Source organism: Lygodium microphyllum, chromosome 24 (genome assembly GCF_053477565.2).
Source record: "Lygodium microphyllum isolate KBCC chromosome 24, Lygodium_microphyllum_v1.1.10, whole genome shotgun sequence".
NCBI lineage: Eukaryota > Viridiplantae > Streptophyta > Polypodiopsida > Schizaeales > Lygodiaceae > Lygodium > Lygodium microphyllum.
The window spans coordinates 60,281,183-60,301,602 of NC_141158.1; the positions used below are offsets into that span (position 1 = coordinate 60,281,183).

Below are 20,420 nucleotides of genomic sequence, written 5' to 3' on the forward strand. Positions count from 1 at the left end.
AGGTGGTATTGATTCAATTGGACCTGGAAAAGGCTTTTGATTATTTAGACTGGTCTTTCATTGTAGAAGTTATGTCAACTATGGGCTTTGGTACTCGGATGTCTCGTTTGATCTACACCATTAGTGTTGAGGCTTCTTCGCAAGTGATGCTGAATGGTGGTGTTTCCGAGCCATTTGTCCTTGCACGCTCTGTGAGACAAGGTTGCCCTCTGAGTCCTCTCTTTTTTGCTATTGCGACTCATCCGGTGCTTTCGATGTTATCTCATATGACAGCTTCTACTCAGTTGGCTGGATTGTCTTTTCCTTTTGGACAGCACTTCATTAGTCAATCCTTGGCTGATGATAGCTTTATGATTTTGCATGCGGACAAGGATAATCTTTGCAAAGCATTGGATGTTTGGACCTTTTTTTGGTCATGCTTCTGGCCTTCGTATCAATGCTTTGAAATCAACCATTCTCAGTTGCACGGAGTCAGATTTGCAATCATTGGACTGGCAGGGAATGGTTGTTCCCCGTGGTTCCATTGTCAGGCACCTTCGGTACCCGTTGGGTGTTGATGTTCGGCCGAAGCAACTACTTCAGTGGATTTCACGGAAACTCGCCGCCAAGTTTCTGTATTGGAAGTTGCAGGCTTGGCCCTTCCATGTTCGCCTCAAAGTGGCTCAGACAATTATGTTGCCAATGCTCACATATTTCTTGCCACTACTGCCTTGCACTACTACTACATTGAATGCTTTGATTCAGTACATTCGTTTCATGTTATGGAAGGACTCCTTGCATGCATGCATTTCATGGATTTCTTGGTCGCATGCATGTACCCCCAAACGCATGGGTGGTGGGGACTATTTTGGATGTCGAGACTCATATGTTGGCACTCCATTGGTCTCTCTTTCGTGCCATGTGCTGGGATCATCACCCGTGGGTCTTTATAGCTCGTTATTTTCTTGAGGATCACGGACTTGTGCATGGTAATACCCAAATTCGGAGCTCCTAGTGGCATGTTCTTAATGCGGACTCACGGTTTTCTAGTCCTTCATCATCCCTGCTTGCTCATTTGGTGTGTTCCTGGAAATTGGTTCTCCAGAAGGCTCAGTGGCATTCAGCGAAGGACCGCTCAGCTACTAACTTTTTCCAACTGGAATTGTTGGCAGCCTCGCGATTACTTTCTTGGGAAGGCAAACTTGAGCTCAGACCAAAATTTAACCGCATGGCACGTTTGGGCTTGACTTCAGTTGCAGATGCCACCCTTGCCAGCCACAATGTGTTGATATCGTTTCGTACAGTCAGGAGGCTTTTTAGGATCCCTCATGGATATCGTGACTTATGGGGTCGGCTTTTGATGGTGCTCCAAAGTAGACAACCCTTTCTTGCCCTTGCTTTGGATCATCCTTGGCAAGACTGGGACCTTGCAAGCCGGCTGAATTAGGAAAAGGCCTCAGCCAACCAGGTGTATCATCTTCTAATTAAAGATCATCAATGGCTGCTTACTAAAGCTAATACTGTATGGGGTTTGCGTAAACCTCAGTCATGATGGAAGGTAACTGTGATGGAGGGTTGGTTGAACAAGACACCTTTCAAATGCAAGGTCTTTCTTTGGAGGGTGATGATCGGTGGTCTTCCCCTTGCTTCAGCCCTTTCCAAGCGTCGAATCTCCAACGGCAATTGTTTCTTTTGCACCACCAGTGTGGAATCGGCCCGTCATCGATTTATTTCTTGCCCGTTTGCTAAGAAAATCTGGTCACTCCTATCGGCAATTTGGCGAGCAGTGGTTGGCTTCTTGTTAAGCCCTTTTGACTGGGTTTTTGCGTGGCCCAAATACCCCACACTGGCTCAGTTGCAAATGAAGATCTTGTTTCACTTTCTTAGATACTGGGGCTGTTGGCACAATTGGACCATTCGGAATGCTTTTCTTTTTGATTCAGCCTATAATGTTTCCGGACATATTGCTAGGCTTAAAGGCCTTTTGCATTGGTAGATAGATCTCATTCGGCACTCTGACTTACTCTCGTGGGAGGACTTACTTCCGTGGCATATGGCAATTTCCTCTGCGTCTTTGCCATGACTTTTTGTAACCCTTTTGTCATTTACTACTTTAGAGAGAGAGAGAGATTTTACACATGATGGCTTAGAGCCATCGTGTATCTTGTAATCATGTAACCTTGTACCTTTTTTTGTAATTAGTACAATTACCTTTTATGGAGAGAGAGAGAGAGAGAGAGAGAGAGAGAGAGAGAGAGAGAGAGAGAGAGAGAGAGAGAGAGAGAGAGAGAGAGAGAGAGAGAGAACTCTGTTTCTCTCAGAGAGAGAGAGGGTGTAAGTGGGAGCCTGAGCCACACAGAGAGAGAGAGAGAGAGAGAGAGAGAGAGAGAGAGCTGTCGAGAGAGAGAGAGAGAGAGAGAGAGAGAGAGAGAGAGAGAGAGAGAGAGAGAGAGAGAGAGAGAGAGAGAGAGAGAGAGAGAGAGAGAGAGAGAGAGAGAGAGAGAGAGAGAGGAGAGCGCTAGGACGCGACGCTGAAGCTGATCGCGATGGCGGGGAGTTGGTCTGCGCTGGCGCCGCCTGTGTCTGACAACCTGCCGAAGGTCGTCTGACCTGCCCGTCCCGCCCTCCGCTTCCTTCTGGGCCCTGCCAGTTCGTCTTACCCTGCGCCTGCGAACCTGCGCCCGTCTGGCCCTGCGTGCGCCCGTCTGCCCTCCTGCGCCCGTCTGGCCCTCCTGCCGCCGCCCCTCTGACCTGCGGGCTTGGCGCCGCCCTGCCCTCTCGCCTGTCGCTACCCCCTGCGCCCCTTCGTCGTCCCCTTGCGCGCCGTTCGTCTTTCACCCGCTTGCGTGCCGTGCCGCCCTGCCCTGTGATTTCTTCGCCTTCCTGCCCTGCGCGCCGCCTGGCCTCTTCCTCCAGGGCAGCGCAGGCTTAACTGGATCCTGCGCGAAGCTGGGGACCAGCAATGAGAGAGAGAGAGAGAGAGAGAGAGAGAGAGAGAGAGAGAGAGAGAGAGAGAGAGAGAGAGAGAGAGAGAGAGAGAGAGAGAGAGAGAGAGAGAGAGAGAGAGAGAGATAGAGAGAGAGAGAGAGAGAGTTTGTGAGGCCCCGTCCCTGTCGCCTGAGCCCCCGTCGTCTGCCTGAGCCCCCGTCGTCCGTGCCCCCGTCGCCTGAGCCCCTGAGCCCCCGTCGCCTGGGCCCCCGTCGTCTGTCAGAGCCCCCGTCGTCTGCGCCACCGTTGCCTGACCCTCGTCGTTTGCCCGCGTTACGTCAGTCGCCGTCGGCCTCTGCTCATCTGCGTCCGCAGGTACGCGTCTTCGCCTGGATATCTCTGCGCGTGCCCGTGAGCGAGACAGAGCTCGACAGGGAGGAGTCGAGCGAGCGACCGAGTTCAGCCCGTTCGTCAGTTGTCCTATCCGCCCTCTGCTCTACGTCTGCTGCCCGCGGGTGCCTGCCCTCTGCATCTTGCGGTGCCGTGACAGAGAAAGGGAACCCTAACCTGGCAGCACGTGACTGCAACCCTGCTCAGCTCCGAGATCTGATCTGCTCTTGTACAGAGAGAGAGAGCGAGAGAGGGTGAGAGAGAGAGAAGAGAGAGAGAGAGAGAGAGAGAGAGCCCTCCGGGACTTGCACAGAGCGAGAAAGAGAGAGAGTGAGGGAGCGAGCGAAAGCGAGAAGACAACAGTATGGCTGGCCTGGATATGGATTTTCTCGACCGGACGGTGGCAGCCCTTGGCCCTGATTCCGATACAGAGGAGTCGGAGGATATGGTGCCATGCACGGAGGAGCCGCCTCCGGGTTTTGAACTGCCGCCTGCAGGCAAACGCTCCAAGCATACTTCAGACGAGCCAATGGGTCCGCAGGACCGTTCCTATGCGCAGGTTGCCTCTGAACCTGTGGATTCGCAGGAAATTGACTGGGAACATCTGCTGGACTTTGCCAATACTCTGCTTGGCGATTATGTCCAGCATAGCAATGAAACTTTCTCTGCTGCGGCTGCGGATGATGTGCTAGAAGCCACGGTGGACCCAAAATCAGTCTTGCGGTCCTTCTCGGTGTTTTATGACCGTGCAGTTATACTTTTTTTCACCGGCAGGATCCCAGTGCTCTCACATATTCGCCAATGGATGCACCATTTACTGCAAGGGGAGTGTGTTGAGGAGATCTTCCTTGGACCTCGCGGCTTTTATGAGGTGCTGTTGAAATCGGAATCGCATCGAGCTGAGCTCCTGTCCAAGTTGCCACTATTCTTTGATCGCCGCTTAGTCCATGTGGTACCATGGCGCCCTATGGCTGACTTCCAGCGTCTGCTTCAACGAGAATGCCCGGTGTGGGTGGAAGTGGAAAACCGTCCAGCGGTATACTGGCCATTGTTGAAGGACGCGATGGCGGTTGTGGGCACCGTGCTGGTTCCCCCGAGCCTCAGGGCTATGAACCGAAACCGTTTATGCATGCTATGGGATACGGCCAGGAAAAGGCTTGCGTGGCTTCGCCTCAATTGTTCAGGCATGCATCCTTTGCATTTTCGCCTGAAATGGGGCAATTTTGCCTGACACTGCTTTTCATGTGGTAAATTAGGGCATTTTGTGGCCGAATGCCCGGAACGACAACCGTCTTCTGAGGAGGCGCAGGTTGTGCAGCCCAAGGATGACATGGTGCTCGATGCCCCGGCACAGGAGACCCTTCAGCCACCTACTATCATGGATAAAGGCAAACAACAGGTCCGGGGTTTGGATTCTCCTAACACTGACTGGATTGAGGCACGACAAAAAAAAGGTAAAAAGTTGGACGCAGGCCTGGCAGATCCTGGGCCTAATGCTTCTCTGGATTCCGTGCGCACGTACACGCGCAGGAAAGACATGGTCACCTCACAGCAGGATGCGCGTACTATGGTCCCGTCCGCCCCCCGTCATCCGTCTTCAAGGAAAGTCTATTCAAAGGGCCCCAAGGGCCCACCTGCTAAGCTGGCATTTGATGCAAAAGGTAATGTGATTACACCTTGGGATAGGCGTTATCCCCGCCCTACTCCCAAGGCAGTGGATTTCCCTTCTACCTCTAAAGTAGGTCGCCCGAATTCGTTTGCAGTATTGGCTGATTTTCTGGATGAGGGTGTCCTGGATGCCCTCGCGGAAAAGGTGCAATCGAGGCAACAGGCGCCTCGTTCCTGACTTCCTTTTTTGGAAATATATGAAGATTGCCACGTGGAATGTGCGAGGCATTTGCTCTCGCCATAAGCAACATACCATGTGGTCTGTCTTGCATGAGAACCAGTGGGATGTATTGTGTGCAGTGGAGCACAAAAGTCACGGGGAGGCAGGAAAAGTTGTGGATTGCCATGGATTCCGTCTGTTTTATGCAGGGACATCTGCTAAGCACTACTCGGGCGTGCTGATGATTGTCCATGAGAAATACCAGCCTGTTCTTGTTAAAAATGATGTGCAGGGCCGATTTATGGTAATCGAAGTCTTATTTGAAGGAGAGATTTTATGGTTGCTGGGGCTCTATGCTCCGAATGATCCCGCATCCCGACGGGATCTATGGTCGACTTTGTAGGGCTCCATGGCACTTGGCCGCAGGGGGTTTTTGATGGGAGATTTCAATATGTGTATTGACTCTTCTCAGTCCACCTCAGGGCATTCGGTGATGGATACGCCAGAAAGCCGGGTGTGGAACTCCTTTGCTTTGCACGTACTTAAGCAAGATCTTTGGTCGTGGCTTCACCCTTCTGTTTCAGGTTTTACTTTTCATTCCGCACAATATGCAACCACTTGGTCGCGATTGGACAGAATGTATATCGTGCAGGGGGATGATTTTCTTCCCGAGATGCTGGAGATGAAGGTCTTGCAGCAATATGCGTTGTCGGATCATTTCCCCCTCCAGCTTAAGATGCGGGCACAATCCATTGCACCTTTTATGCAGTTGCTGAATAAACTCCCTTTACGCTTCAATTCCTCTTATTTGAAGCATCCAATTTTTCAGGGTTATATGCAGCAATTGATTGAGAGGTTCTTATTGGACTTCGCCTCTGAGGGCTTGGCTTCGTTCGCACGCCTGCTCTCTAATGTGCAGCGGGTTGCTCGGCAGTATGGGATTCATAATGCCTTTCTTTGTCGCCGTCGTCGACATGCAGCAGAGGACTTATTGGCCTTGGTCCGTTCCTTGCTCTTGGACTCCCCAGATGATGATTTTCTATTGTCCCTGGAGAGGCGTTTGGCCCATCTTATTCAAGTATTTAGCTTGAAATCTTATCAGCAAGCGAAGCTGCAAAACTTGACTGACACATTGCAAGATAGTGCCTGCCAGTCTCATAAGTTCTTTCGCGCCTTGCATGCTTCTCCGGCTCGCGAAAATATGACTCGACTCCAGGATTCGGAAGGTCGCATGGTCACTGATCCGCAGACCATTATCGATATGTGCAGAAATTATTTTATGGATCTTTTTGGTTCTTCTTGCTTGCCGTCTAGCCAGATTACGCATGCTCGCTCGGTCTTCTATCATTTGGTCCACCAGCAGGTTCCATTTGATATGCAAGCCACTTTGGAGGCGGATATTTGCGAAGAGGAGGTTATGGATGTCTTGTTGCACCTGTCTAAGGATAAAAGTGCTGGTTCGGATGGTCTCACTAATGAATTTTTTGAGCACTCGGCCACGCAGTTGGTAAAGCCATTGGTGGTCATGTTTCAGCAGGTTTGGGAAACAGGGGTCATGCCTTCTTCATGGAAAGAAGGCCTTATCAAACTGATTCCCAAGGTCCGTTCGCCGTCGAAGCTGCAACACTGGAGACCAATTTCGTTGATGGACGCGATGTATAAAATCTTTTCCAAAGTGCTGGCAAATAGGCTTCACAAGCACCTTCCGGCTATTGTGCACCCTCTCCAGTATGGTTTCATTAAGGGCCGCAACATTTTGCATAATATCTTAAATGTGCAAATGGCTATTGACTATGCGCGGCACTCCAATCAGCAAGTGGTCTTGATTCAATTGGACCTGGAAAAGGCGTTTGATTATGTGGACTGGTCTTTCCTTGCAGATCTTATGTCTGCCATGGGCTTTGGTATCCGGATGTCCCGATTGATCTACACCATTAGTACTGAGGTTTCTTCAAGAGTTAATGCTGGGGTTACAGAGCCATTTGTCCTTGCACGCTCGGTCAGACAGGGTTGCCCTTTGAGCCCTCTCTTCTTTGCCCTGGCGACTCACCCGGTCCTTTCAATGTTATCCTCCATGGCGGCTTTTGCCCAGCTGGTAGGGTTATCTCTTCCTTTGGGGTAGCACTTCATTAGCCAATCGTTGGCTGATGACTCCTTTATGATTTTGCAGGCGGACAGGGACAACATTCGCAAGGCATTAGATGTTTGTACGCTCTTTGGTCAAGCCTCTGGTCTTCGCATCAATGCCTTTAAGTCGGCCATTCTCAGTTGCACGGAGCCGGATTTACAGTCGTTAGGCTGGCAGGGCCAGGTGGTTTCCCGTGGCTCCATTGTCAGGCACCTTGGATACCCATTGGGGGTGGATGTACGGCCGAAGGACCTGCTGGAGTGGATTTCACAAAAACTGGCCGCGAAGTTTATGTATTGGAAGTCGCAAGCCTGGCCGTTCCATGTCCGCCTCAAAGTGGCTCAGACAATTATGCTACCAATGCTGACGTATTTCCTGCCACTACTGCCATGGACGCCCACTACTTTGAAGGCTCTCACCCATCCCATTCGTTTCATGCTATGGAAGAAAGATTCACTGCAGGCAGGCATTTCCTGGATTTCATGGTCACATGCATGTACCCCTAAGCGCATGGGTGGTGGAGCTATTTTGGATGCAGAAACTCATATGCTGGCTCTTCGTTGGTCTCTTTTTCGTGCCATGTGTGTGGATAATCACCCGTGGACCATCATAGCCCGTTATTTTCTTGAGGACAGCGGGCTCCGCCAGGGTAACACACGGCTTCGGGCCTCATGGTGGCATGTCCTTAATGCTGACTCTCGATTTTCCAGCCCCTCTTCCTCTTTATTACTGCACTTGGTCGGCTCTTGGAAAGTGGTGCTCCAAAAGACCCGTTGGCATCCTGTACGGGACAGCTTGCAGACTAATTCTTTGCAGCTGGAATTGTTGGCAGTATCCAGATTACTTTCATGGGAAGATAAACATCAGCTCAGACCAAGATTTAACCGCATGGCCCGTTTGGGTGTGACTTCGATTGCGGATGCTACCCTTGCTACTCGCAATGTCCTCGCATCGTTTCGGATTGCTAGGAGACTTTTCAGGAATCCCACGCGGATACCGTGATTTATGGGGGAAGCTTTTGTCGGAACTTCAGGGTAGGCAACCCTTTCCTGCCCTGGCTATGGATCGCCCTTGGCAGGACTGGGACCTTGCAGGCTGGTTGACTCTGGAAAAGGCCTCTACTAATCAGGTGTATCATCTTCTTATTAAAGATCACCAATGGCTGGGTGTGAAAGCTAATACTGTTTGGGGCCTGCGGAAATCACTGTCATGGTGGCAGGCAATGCTGATGGAGGGATGGCAGAATAGGGCACCTTTGAAATGCAAGGTCTTTCTGTGGCGGGTAATGATTGGTGGTCTTCCTCTTGCCTCGGCCTTTTCCAAGCGTCGAATCTCGAATGGCAATTGTTTCTTCTGCACCACTACGGCGGAATCGGCCCGACATCGTTTTCTTTCTTGCCCGCTCGCCAAGAATATCTGGTCTCTCTTGTCCCAAATCTGGTGCACAGTGGTGGGGTCCTCACTGACTCCTTTCGATTGGGTTTTTGTGCGCCCAAAGTATCCCACGCCGCCACAGTTACATATGAAGATCTTATTTTCCTTTTTCAGATACTGGGGATGCTGGCACATTTGGACCACCCGAAATGCTTCTCTCTTTGATTCGGCCTCTAATGTACCGCGACATATTGCAAGGCTTAAAGGGCTCTTGCATTGGCAGCTAGATCTCATCAGGCACTCTGACTTGCTCCCTCGGGAGGATTTGCATTCTTGGCATTTGGCAATTGCCTCTGGGTCCTTGCCATGATTGGTGTAGCCTTTTTAGTATACTAGTCTGGGGATTTCCGACACGTTGGCCTACGGCCCTCGTGTCTCTTGTACTCGTGTAATCATGTAATCTTGTACTTTTTTCGTAATTAATACAATTACCTTTTACGAAAAGAGAGAGAGAGAGAGAGAGAGAGAGAGACAGAGAGAGGGAGAGAGATTGCAGATCTCATGTCTGGTATGGGCTTTGGTACTCGGATGTCCCGATTGATCTACACCATTAGTGCTGCGGCTTCTTCAAGAGTTATGCTCAATGGTGGGGTTACAGAGCCATTTGTCCTTGCGCGCTCGGTTAGACAGGGTTGCCCTTTGAGTCCTCTCTTCTTTGCCCTAGCGACTCACCCGGTCCTTTCAATGTTATTCTCAATGGCGGCTTCTGCTCGGCTGGCAGGATTGTCTCTTCCTTTGGGGCGGCACTTCATTAGCCAATCTTTGGCTGATGACACCTTTATGATTTTGCGGGCGGACAGGGACAACATTCGAAAGGCATTAGATGTTTGGATGCTCTTTGGTCAGGCGTCTGGTCTTCGCATCAATGCCTTTAAGTCAGCCATTCTCAGTTGTACGGAGCCTGATTTACAGTCATTAGGCTGGCACGGCCAGGTGGTTTCCCGTGGCTCCATTGTCAAGCATCTTGGATACCCATTGGGGGTGGATGTACGGCCAAAGGACCTACTGGAGTGGATTTCACAAAAACTGGCGTCGAAGTTTATGTATTGGAAGTCGCAAGCGTGGCCATTCCATGTCCGCCTCAAAGTGGCTCAGACAATTATGCTACCAATGCTAACGTATTTCATGCCATTGCTGCCGTGGACGCCTACTACTTTGAAGGCTCTCACTCATCCCATTCGTTTCATGCTATGGAAGAAGGATTCACTGAAGGCAGGCATTTCGTGGATTTCATGGTCACATACATGTACCCCTAAACGCATGGGTGGTGGAGCTATTTTGGATGCAGAAACTCATATGCTGGCTCTTCGTTGGTCTCTTTTTCATGCCATGTGTATGGATCATTACCCGTGGACCATCATAGCCCGTTATTTTCTTGAGCACAGCGGGGTACGCCATGGTAACACTCGACTTCGGGCCTCCTGGTGGCATGTCCTTAATGCTGACTCTCGATTTTCCAGTCCCTCTTCCTCTTTGTTACTGCACTTGGTCGGCTCTTGGAAAGTGGTGCTCCAAAAGGCTCGTTGGCATCCAGTGGGGGACCCTTGCAGACTAACTCCTTTCAGCTGGAATTGTTGGCAGTATCAAGATTACTTTCATGGGAAGACAAAGATCAGCTCAGACCGAGATTTAACCGCATGGCCTGTTTAGGTGTGACTTCGATTGCGGATGCTACCCTTGCCACTCGCAATGTCCTCGCATCGTTTCGGACTGCTAGGAGACTTTTCAGGATCCCGCGCGGATACCGTGGTTTATGGGGAAAGCTTTTGTCGGAGCTTCAGGGTACGCAACCCTTTCCTGCCCTGGCTGTGGATCGTCCTTGGCAGGACTGGGACCTTGCAGGCCGGTTGAGTCTGGAAAAGGCCTCTACTAATCAGGTGTATCATCTTCTCATTCAAGATCACCAATGGCTGGGTGTGAAAGCTAATACTGTTTGGGGACTGTGGAAATCGCTATCATGGTGGCAGGCAACGCTGATGGAGGGTTGGCTGAATAAGGCACCTTTCAAATGCAAGGTCTTTCTTTGGCGGGTAATGATTGGTGGTCTTCCTCTTGCCTCGGCCCTTTCCAAGCGTCGAATCTCCAATGGCAATTGTTTCTTCTGTACCACTACTGCGGAATCGGCCCGACATCGTTTTCTTTCTTGCCCGCTCGCCAAGAATATCTGGTCACTCTTGTCGCAAATCTGGCGCGCAGTGGTGGGGTCGTCAGTAGCTCCTTTCGATTGGGTTTTTGTGCGCCCAAAGTACCCCACACCGCCACAGTTACATATGCAGATCTTATTTCACTTTTTCAGATACTGGGGATGCCGGCACATTTGGACCACACGCAATGCTTTTCTCTTTGATTCGGCCTCTAATGTACCGAGACATACTGCCAGGCTTAAAGGGCTCTTGCATTGGCAGCTAGATCTCATACGGCACTCCGACTTGCTCCCTCGGGAGGATTTGCATCCCTGGCATATGGCAATTGCCTCTGGGTCGTTGCCATGATTGGTGTAACCTTTTTAGTGCATTAGTACGGGGATTTCCCACACGTTGGCCTAGGGCCCTCGTGTCTCTTGTAATCATGTAATCATGTAATCTTGTACCTTTTTTTCGTAATTAATACAATTACCTTTTACGAAAGAGAGAGAGAGAGAGAGAGTTTAAAGATCTTTGTTGGTCATCGTGTATTTTGCACTACATGTAATGAAACATTGCTTCATCTTTTTGCCTCTTGTCTAGTAGCGGGACAAATCTGGTGTTTTATTTCTAGCGTTTGGCTCTCGGCGACTTAGCTTCGGATAACATCCCGGCCATGGATTATGGAAAAGCCACCCTTCGTACCTTCTTTGCATTCTGATTATTCCTGCTTGTTCCAATTCCTTAGATGGATTGCCTTATGGCATATTTGGCGAACTTGGAATGCCTTTCTTTTTGATTCGGTCTCAGGCATCCATGGTCATGTGGCTCGTATTTGAGGTTTAGTGCTAAGGCAGATTTCTTCTATGATATCAGCTGACCTGGTTCTGCTTGACATTGCTGCCCATTGGCTGGCCATTGTTCGCTCTACACCAGCAATGTGATTTTCTCTTTGTGTCATAGTCCTAATAGTCTTTTGACACTTTCTTTGAGGACCTGATGGTCTGATGTAACAAAATGTAAACAAAGAGAGAGAGAGAGAAAGAGAGAGAGTTTCTCACATGACTTGATGGTCTGATGTAACAAAAAGTAAGAGATACAAAGAGATTGCTGACCTGATGGTTTGATGTAAATATTTTCTACTTAATTCAATTATCTTCACGAAAAAAGAGAGAGAGAGTTTAATCGGATGGCTAGGTTAGGGTTGAAGACAGTTTGTGATGGGGTTATTCCACGGCAGCCCGCCTTTATTCTTTTAGGTGTATTTGTCAGTAATTTAGGGTGCCTTGTGGGTACAGGGACATTTGGTCGTCAATACAAGACTGTCTTCAGGGGTTCTCTCGTTTGCCTGCGTTACAGCCATTGCATTCATGGTGTGACTAGAAGTTTGTGCTTCTTGATGACTTTCAGAAAAGGTTAGTGAATCGGATATATCATCAGATGGTGGAAGCTAAACGATGGGTCACGGGGAAGGTTAAGTGGCAGTGCAGATTTATCTAGCTTTGGAAGTCTAGGGTTCCGTATCATGGTAAAGTGTTCACGTGGAGGCTGCTCATTGGGGGTCTTCCAACGGGAGAAGTGCTCCGTGCCTGAAAGATCTCTGACCACTGTGTTTTCTGTACTACATGCGATGAGACATTGCTTCACCTCTTTATCTCTTGCCCCATTGCGAGACAGATTGGGAATTTCATTTCCCTTGTGTGGTTCTCGGTGTGCCAGCACCGCCTACCAGTTTGTTCGTGGATTATGGGAAATATGTCCTCTATGCCCTCTTTGTCTTCAGATTGTTCCTGGCTATTCCATTTTCTTAGATTGACAGCCTTGTGGCACATATGGTGTACTTGCAATGCCTTTATTTTTGATTCGGCATCGGGCATCCATGGGCATGTGGCCGGTGTGCGTGGATTGGTCTTATGGCAAATCACTTCTATGATGTCAATAGACCTAGTCCTTCTCCGAACATTGCTACTCCTTGGCTGGCGATTATTCGCTCTACTCCAGCTGGTCTTTTTGGTTATGTAATAGGTTGTTCTGAGAAGCCTGCTCACATCTTGTAAACTTCTATAGTGATAGCATGAGAGAGATTGAGTATGTTGACCTGATGGTCTGATGTAATAGCATGTAAGAGATACAGGGAGAATGTCGACCTGATGGTCTCATGTAAATATTTACTACTTAATTCAATTATCTTCACGAAAAGAGAGAGAGAGAGAGAGATTAGTGTGCGCACATTAGGAAATGGAGATGGGTGAACATGTGGTAGGAGTGTGGCACAAGCAAAAAGAAAAAACTAGAAAAAACGTCAAATTTTGGTCAAGGCCGTTCCAAATAGGGAACGGCAGGAACGGCCTTGGGAATGCTAGGAAACGTTCCTTGGCCATTTCACCTCCTTGGAGGGTTTGGAATGTTTTAGGCTGTTCCTATAGGCCGGAATAGCTGTTCCTTGTTTCTATGAGAGGGCTGCCTAACTAGAAAAATAAAGGTCTAGAGTGCCAAACAAGAGACCAGCCCAGTCCCTTGTCTATATGCACGTTCGAAACATTGGTATATACCCGCTTGTCAAAACATGACTACAAGCGAAGTTGATGATAGACCAAACAATTGTAATGCCATAAGCAAGCCCCTTGTTGTGGCCGAAAATGTTAGAAAGTACATATATATGACCCATAGTTCTCATGCAAACACATTACAATAGGTGAACGTACATTCCTAAAAATGATGCATGTAGGGTCATGTCACAAACAACCGTAAGCATAATGTTTGGAGAAACTCAGCTCATCACCAAATTCAGAGAAAATTATTCATGTCCTAGATTGGAAGTCTATGTTTGATCTACCTATCCTACACTTTGTGACAAGGTTCCTAGATGTCCTTTGATTGCGTGTTACAACCCAATTTCTCCTTATCAATTTCAAAAGAGAGGTGAGGATGGAATGGGATCAGCTCTAGTGATGGAAGAATCAGTCATTTGATGATACACAAACGAAGAAATTTTGGGAGCTACTCTTGAAGCTTCAATGCTTAAAAGAAAGTCAGCAGCTCAAAAAAACCGAGGTAGTTCCAAGAAGTATATTGATATGGGTAGCAATGAGCCCATGAAGACGTGGGAGAGTACCTTGCCGGGTATAAAAAGGCAACGGGATACAAGTGATCTTGATGCAGTTGAGCAAAGCGAAACTTAACCGAGGTGCTGCTGTGCCTTGCTCTAGCTGCATGCAGTGAGGCTAGCTGGTTTTTCAACGGTTTGTTTGAATGCTACTCTGGCTGTATTCAAGTTATCTATGGGAATTTGTTTCTATAGTCATCCTCTTCCTTTAAGGCATGGCAACTTGACAGTGAGATTGCTCTGCAAGTTGTTGAAGGTCATTACTGGAAGATGCTACACTTTAGGGAGGGTTTCATGTGAATGTGATTTTGCATCCTAGGAGAATGGAGTTTATGTAGGCATGTATTTGGTTTTAGAGTTGGGATATCTTTGAATCATATGTTTGTGCAACATATGTCTAAGAAAATAGGTGTGTGCTTTCAGATTAGACCTCTCATAAAGCCAACAAGAGATTTCATGTCAGCTCCCACCGCAGGCCAATATCAATGGCATGAACTTTTTCCGAAAGGTATTCCTACTGGCACCAAGTTTAATTCTGCTAATGATGTGGTAGGCTGGGAAAATCTTTCTACTAAATTTGTAGTTGTGTATCTTACACTGCAGCAAACGGCAACATGGGTGCTGTGGTTACGCTTTGGTCCCCAATAATAATGGTATCAATATTGCTGTATCTCAAATTTGAAAGGGGAAGAAACAATTTTCTAATGGCTTTATTGATTGACTATTTGGAAGGTGTATTTTATGGATATGCAAATCTGGTATGCCATCTGTTCAACTATATTTGGTGGTGTTATTGGAGCTTTCTCTCGACTTGGTGAGGTTTGTATCTTCTCAAGCATGAGTTTGTAAAGGCTCTATATACTTTGTGACCTCATTCAGCTATTGACAGCTCAGATTGATGGTGCATAGTTTCATAGCAAGTGTATCTCTAGTTCAAATCATGGGTTTTATTTCTGCACACATAGGTTCTCCAGTTCTTCTTACTACCTTCCTGAGTGTCACTGCCTGTATGTTGCTTGCAAGTGCACTTTTCTGAGTCAACAGACATTCTCAGTCAACATTCTTTTCTTTTTCCCCAAGCCAACATACATGCGCCTGAATGTCCAGAAGGGGAGGCAACTTCCTTTCAAAATACTATCTAGGAGAGCAATCAACAGCCATCTTGGCACGTTCCTATGTGTGGATAGGATACCGTGCAAGGTGAATGAAAACAGAGCTTGATTGCCGTAGGACCCTCCTGCTTTGGTGACCCTACTATGGAGGACCAACCTAGTGTCCAAGGGGGCAAGAGCCTGGACTTACATGAACACGATGCTGATTAAAGTTATGTACCTAACAGAACTTGGATCCAACATCTGGCGAATATGAGCCCAAATTTTTTAATTTCCAGACCATCACCTTTGTGACAACATTGTTATTTGTCTTTACATTGCATGCAGTAATCCCCTAGTCCCAATAAAAACTATAAATGTTGATTTACTAGACTGGTCACTGGCGGGTGTTTCTAGCTGTAAGTTGTGATTGACATGTGTATGTGCCAATTCCTTTTCAATTGTTCACATTATCCCTGTGGTTTAGTGGCCACCTGAGCCTTGGCTTTTATATGGGACTTAATGTTATATCTTGATGTCTTCTTGTTTTGTTCTTACTGTAGAGTGCTTTTTTTTCATCTCTTTTGGTGAAGTTTATCTGTGCTTGATATCCTATCTGTAAGAATACATGGAAAGGTTCTACTAACTTTCTGAAGTTCTTCACCTCTCTTTTCAGCATATAAGCCTTAGGACTGATGCTGTGGTTGTATCTTTTTGCATCTTTTGTTTTCCCTCTAGGGGTATGGGGCTCTATTTTCCATGACAAAAACAATCCGACATTATGTCTCCTGATTCAGAGTTGATAATTAATATGCATTCTTTTTGTGCTGAAAGTATGAACAAATCTACTTATGAACACCTCTAGAGAAAATTCTCAAGTTAAAAATACAAAATTAGCTCTGTACAGGATTTCTCAAGTTAAAATACAAAATTAGCCCCGTACAGGACTTCAAAGATGCAATGAAGATATAAGGAAAGGGAAATCTAATACAATGGCTGATTGAACAGTCAATCAGGTGGCTGTAGTTGGAAAATCCCACATTCTATATTGCTTAATGCAGGATGAGACCCCCTTTTCAGTCCATTGAGCTATTCTCATTATCAGACACTGAATTACTTGTAGAGCCTTAACTCATTAACATAAGCCGAGAACACTTTATTTGGCAAGCCACCTGGCAAGGCTGCCAATTTTGGCATAACCCGGCCGCTGAGCATGCCCACAACATAATGGTGAAGAGCAATGGTTGGACTTGAAAGGTTTCTTGTTGAATCCAGCAGAGAAGAGTAAGAATCCATACCCCTACCAAGGATCGAGCGAGGTGCCAAGAAAAGGTAGGATTTGCACAGATGAACACAAAGTGTCTATGAAAAACACTATGACAAAGAAACTTAGAGAAATAGAACAAGATTGACGATGAAGGATTCACATTGAATCATGCTGATACAACGGAGTGTGAGAGAGTGAGTGAGCCTCAAGCTGGCCCTGTCTTGTGGACAATACTAGGGTGATGACTGCACTGTTCTAGCTGATCAGGTGGCAGCACATGGCAGGGATCTGCAGTATGAAGGGAGCAAACACAATCCTTTGGGCAGAGATGTTGATGACGAGGGTAAAAAGTGCTCTATGAAGGAAGTGAAACACAATCCTCTGGTCAGTCGTATGTCCGGAGTAGACACCAGGAGTGAAGGACAGCAGTAGACGGAGCAAAGACCAGTCCTTGGGGGACTGCTGGTGATGAAGGAGAGCTCTATGACAGCTGAAACCAACAAAAATGCAAAGCAGGTGATCAGCTATGGAGTTGCCAACCACTGCAGATGTGTGGCACCAGGCTGTAGGAGACCATGCATCAGCAAAACACAGAGTTGGTGATGATGCTGATGATGAGGGACAGCTAGGTGACAACTATGGCTGCACAAAACACAAAGCAGCAGGCAACAATCGGGTTGCCTAAGTATGTAGACTGAAAATGCAGGTTGGGCAGCTCCTTGAATAGGGTGGTAGCCAGCTGAATCAAGGCAGGAGTTCCATCTAAAGTGGGTGGCAGTAGATCGGCTCCAAAAGGTAGCAGACAAGGCACTTCCACAAGGGAGCATCCGCCAAGTGTTGGAGAGGTGAAGATGATTAGTAGTTAGTGAAGAGGAAGACTGATTGACTGAATGAATGAATGATTGGATGAATGAATGTGTATGTTGACAGTGATGCCCAGTCCTATTTATAGGCAAAATTGGGCATTTTTCCTAGTGTACACAGTAATGCCAAATGATACAAATAAAGCCTTTTTGAGCCCATAAATGGAGACCAAAACTAGAAATTAATGCAAAACCATTATCTATTAATGCATTTAATGATTTTGCTTGCTTAGCATACCCTTTTAGGCCCAAAAAGATGCCCTATGACGAGCATGAGGGACATTCTCCACTCATGTATACCCAATAAATATCTTGACCTAAATACGGCTTTTACAAGTAAAAGCACGATAGAGTTGGAAAGTTTCCAACTCGAGAAATTAAAAGGATGAAGGAAATACTTGTAATGCAAGAATTCCACTTGAAAGGAAACTATAAGGAACAACAATAAACAAGGTGAGATGATAGTGTGCGAACTTGACCTTGAGAGAGAAGACACTAGCTCCATACATCTATGCTAATAAGAATGCCAAGGCATGCTTGACCTTGGATCTGGAGACAGAAGACACTGTCCTCATCTCTATGCTGGGAAGATGTGAAACCACAAGCATGAAGCCATGGTTTGAAATATCCAAGGCTCGGTTGTGGGAAAATTGTGTGGATCCTAGGTGTTGGTGGCCAAAATAGGGGAGAAGTAGGCCATGCTTCATCACCTAGGCATGCGAATATTTGCAATATGAATAGTGACCGCTTTGAATCTCCCCTATGAGAGAGAGAGGGAATCTAGAAACTTGTGAATCACAGTCCTTAGCATGTTTGATGTTGATGGAATGACTACTGTATATGCTGTAGAAGGTATCTAAGGCTGCGATGGAATAGAGGCCAGACAGCTCCTCCACGTAGCCTCTTGATGTTGAGTAGAAGAGGGATGGAAGAAGGAGGTATCACAAATGATCTCCTCGATACCCTCATTGGAGTTGGTGTGTGTGGAGTCATAGGAGGGAGTGGGATTGTGTAGCTCTTGGGGAGCCATGGGCGGGCAACAACCTGTGTCTCTTGGTGGAGTGGATTGTGAAGCCGAAGGAGCTCAGATAATCAAAGAGTCACTTTCTCTTGATGGAGCAAAGAGCAAGCCGACTGTCACGGTAGCTACTAGATCCAAAAATAAGTGGGGAAAACTCTCCACAATTTATTGTGATGATCTCTAGCAGGTAGGTCTCAGAAGCTCCTTTTGCTTGGAAGGGCCTAGTGTGCATCGTATGCATCTTATTGCCTTGAGCTTAGAATGCTTAGAATTGATCCAAAATGATCTTTTCACCCAAAATGGTCAGGTGGCAGAAGGATTGTTGGGGGGTAGACACATATACTTCGTTGGTGTAGGGAGCAAAGATCAATGATGGCAATATTCATTGGAGTGACAATGCTTGTTGTAGTAGGTGCACCTGGTGGTCTGTGCTTTTACGTTGGCAAAAGAAGCTATAGCAGTAGAGTGTCAAATCTTTAAAGGTAGTGTGGGAGGGAGAAGATCATGGTATTCCCCCATTGGTACAATGGAAATAATATTTTGAAAGCTGAGAATGTTGCTAATACCACCACCTTTGTTTGCCTTCAATTGATGAAGAGCATCTTTAGCTCTTTGAACACCTTTGCTTTTGTCAATAAAAATTGGGGTTGCGGGGAGGAACGTAGTGTGTGTATAACAAGTAGAAATCAATCGTGTTGATACAATGCAGTGTGGGAGAGTGAGCGAGCCTCTGGCTGATCGAGTCTTAAGGACCAAGGTAGTGAGGTGAGCAGAGGTTGGAGATGGCTGCACTATCTTGACTGATGAGGCAGCAACACCTAGAAGAGATCTTCATTGTGAAGAGAGTGAAATGCAATTCCTTCAAGCAGGGATATTGATGGCAAGGATAAGAAATTCTCTGTGAAGGGAGTGAAACTCAGTCCTCTAGGTAGTGGTGTGCCGGAGTATATGTGAACTGATGCAAGGGTTGGCAATGAGGAAACACAGAATGTATGAATACGACTAAAAAACAACATAAAAACACAAAATATAAACAACGAAGAAAGAGAACTCAGGAGATTAAATGCAAGGTGCTCAAAGGCAAAGCAATGGGAGTATTCTTAGAGTGATGTCCACTAGAGGTGGATCTTGAGGGCTGTAATCACAAGTTGGAACAGGCAGACAGCAAACAACAGCATCTAGAAGAGTTTGTCCAACTGTCCAATACCTTTAGGAACAAGGGACAACGGTAGGAGTACTCCTGCAGCAAAATGCAGCAGTACCAGCACTCTATGTGATCAGGGCAGCAATTGGAAAGGGGTGATCTAATGCTGGTCATTGTCGTGGAGTCTATGTACGTTGAAGGAGAGGAGCAACTGCCTGTCGCTTGGGAGCAGGGACTGAAAATGCAGGCTGATCATGTGCAGGAAGTGGTGCAGCAGCTGGTGACAGCGCTCTGGCTGAAATGCAGCACTTGTAGAGCCTCTAGACAACAGGACAACTGCTGTAGACAGGTTGCTTGGGGCTGCAAGGAGAGTGGCAGCAATCAGCAAGGGGCTGGACCACCACTTGATGGTGTGAATCGATGGCTCGAACCTTCAGAGGAGTGATGACCTGCAAAGAGGGGAAGAACTGAGTGGCTGGTCAGGCAAGATCCTATTTATAGATGTGTATCCTCCCAAAATTAGGCTTTTGGCATATGAGACATGGAATTTGGTAGTCTTTGAGTGTTGGGACTGTTTTAATAAGCTGCTGAAGATGTAATGTATAATGCATCTTTTCTAGCTTAACAATAGTCACCAGGAGTGAAGGACAACAATTAGGGAGAAAAATGCAGTCCTGAGGGGGTTGGGGGCGATGGAGTACTGTGCAACAGCTGAAACTGGCAATAATGCAAAGAGGCTGATCAGCTATGAAGGTTCCAGCAGCTGTAGATGTATTGTTAGGCTGTAGGATACCATCCAGCAGCAAAAGGCTGAGTTGGTCATGATGTTGGTGATGAGGGACAGCTGGTGTCATCTGTGGCTGCACAAAACGTAAAGTAGCAGGTAGCGATCAGGCCATCTCAGTCTGTAGACTGAAAATGTAGGTTGGGTACCTTCTCAAACAGGGTGGCAGGCCGGGCAGCAGCCAGCCGAATCAAGATTGCAGTTCCAGCTGAAAAAGAGGCCTGGGGGGGCGGTACCATCCACCAACTGTTGAAATCAGCAGTCAGTAAGGAGGAGACTGACTGACTGAATGAATTAATGTGTGTATGGTGATAATGATGCCCACTTTATACTT

The 20,420-nt window shown here is 47.3% G+C and overlaps 1 protein-coding gene across 6 annotated transcripts in view; it reads left to right on the forward strand.

The window, feature by feature from the left end:
* LOC148015143 (callose synthase 3-like) overlaps positions 1-20,420 on the forward strand; it is a 211,187-nt gene that overhangs the window by 170,050 nt on the left and 20,717 nt on the right. For 5 of the 6 annotated variants that reach the window (XM_087666094.1, XM_087666091.1, XM_087666089.1 and 2 more), the window contains 3 exons: positions 14,340-14,424; positions 14,520-14,569; positions 14,649-14,735. The exons of the other annotated variant lie outside the window; for it this stretch is intronic. In XM_087666094.1, coding sequence (XP_087522220.1) covers positions 14,340-14,424; positions 14,520-14,569; positions 14,649-14,735 — 222 coding nt within the window. The remainder of the gene's footprint in view (positions 1-14,339; positions 14,425-14,519; positions 14,570-14,648; positions 14,736-20,420) is intronic. 6 annotated transcript variants of the gene reach the window in all.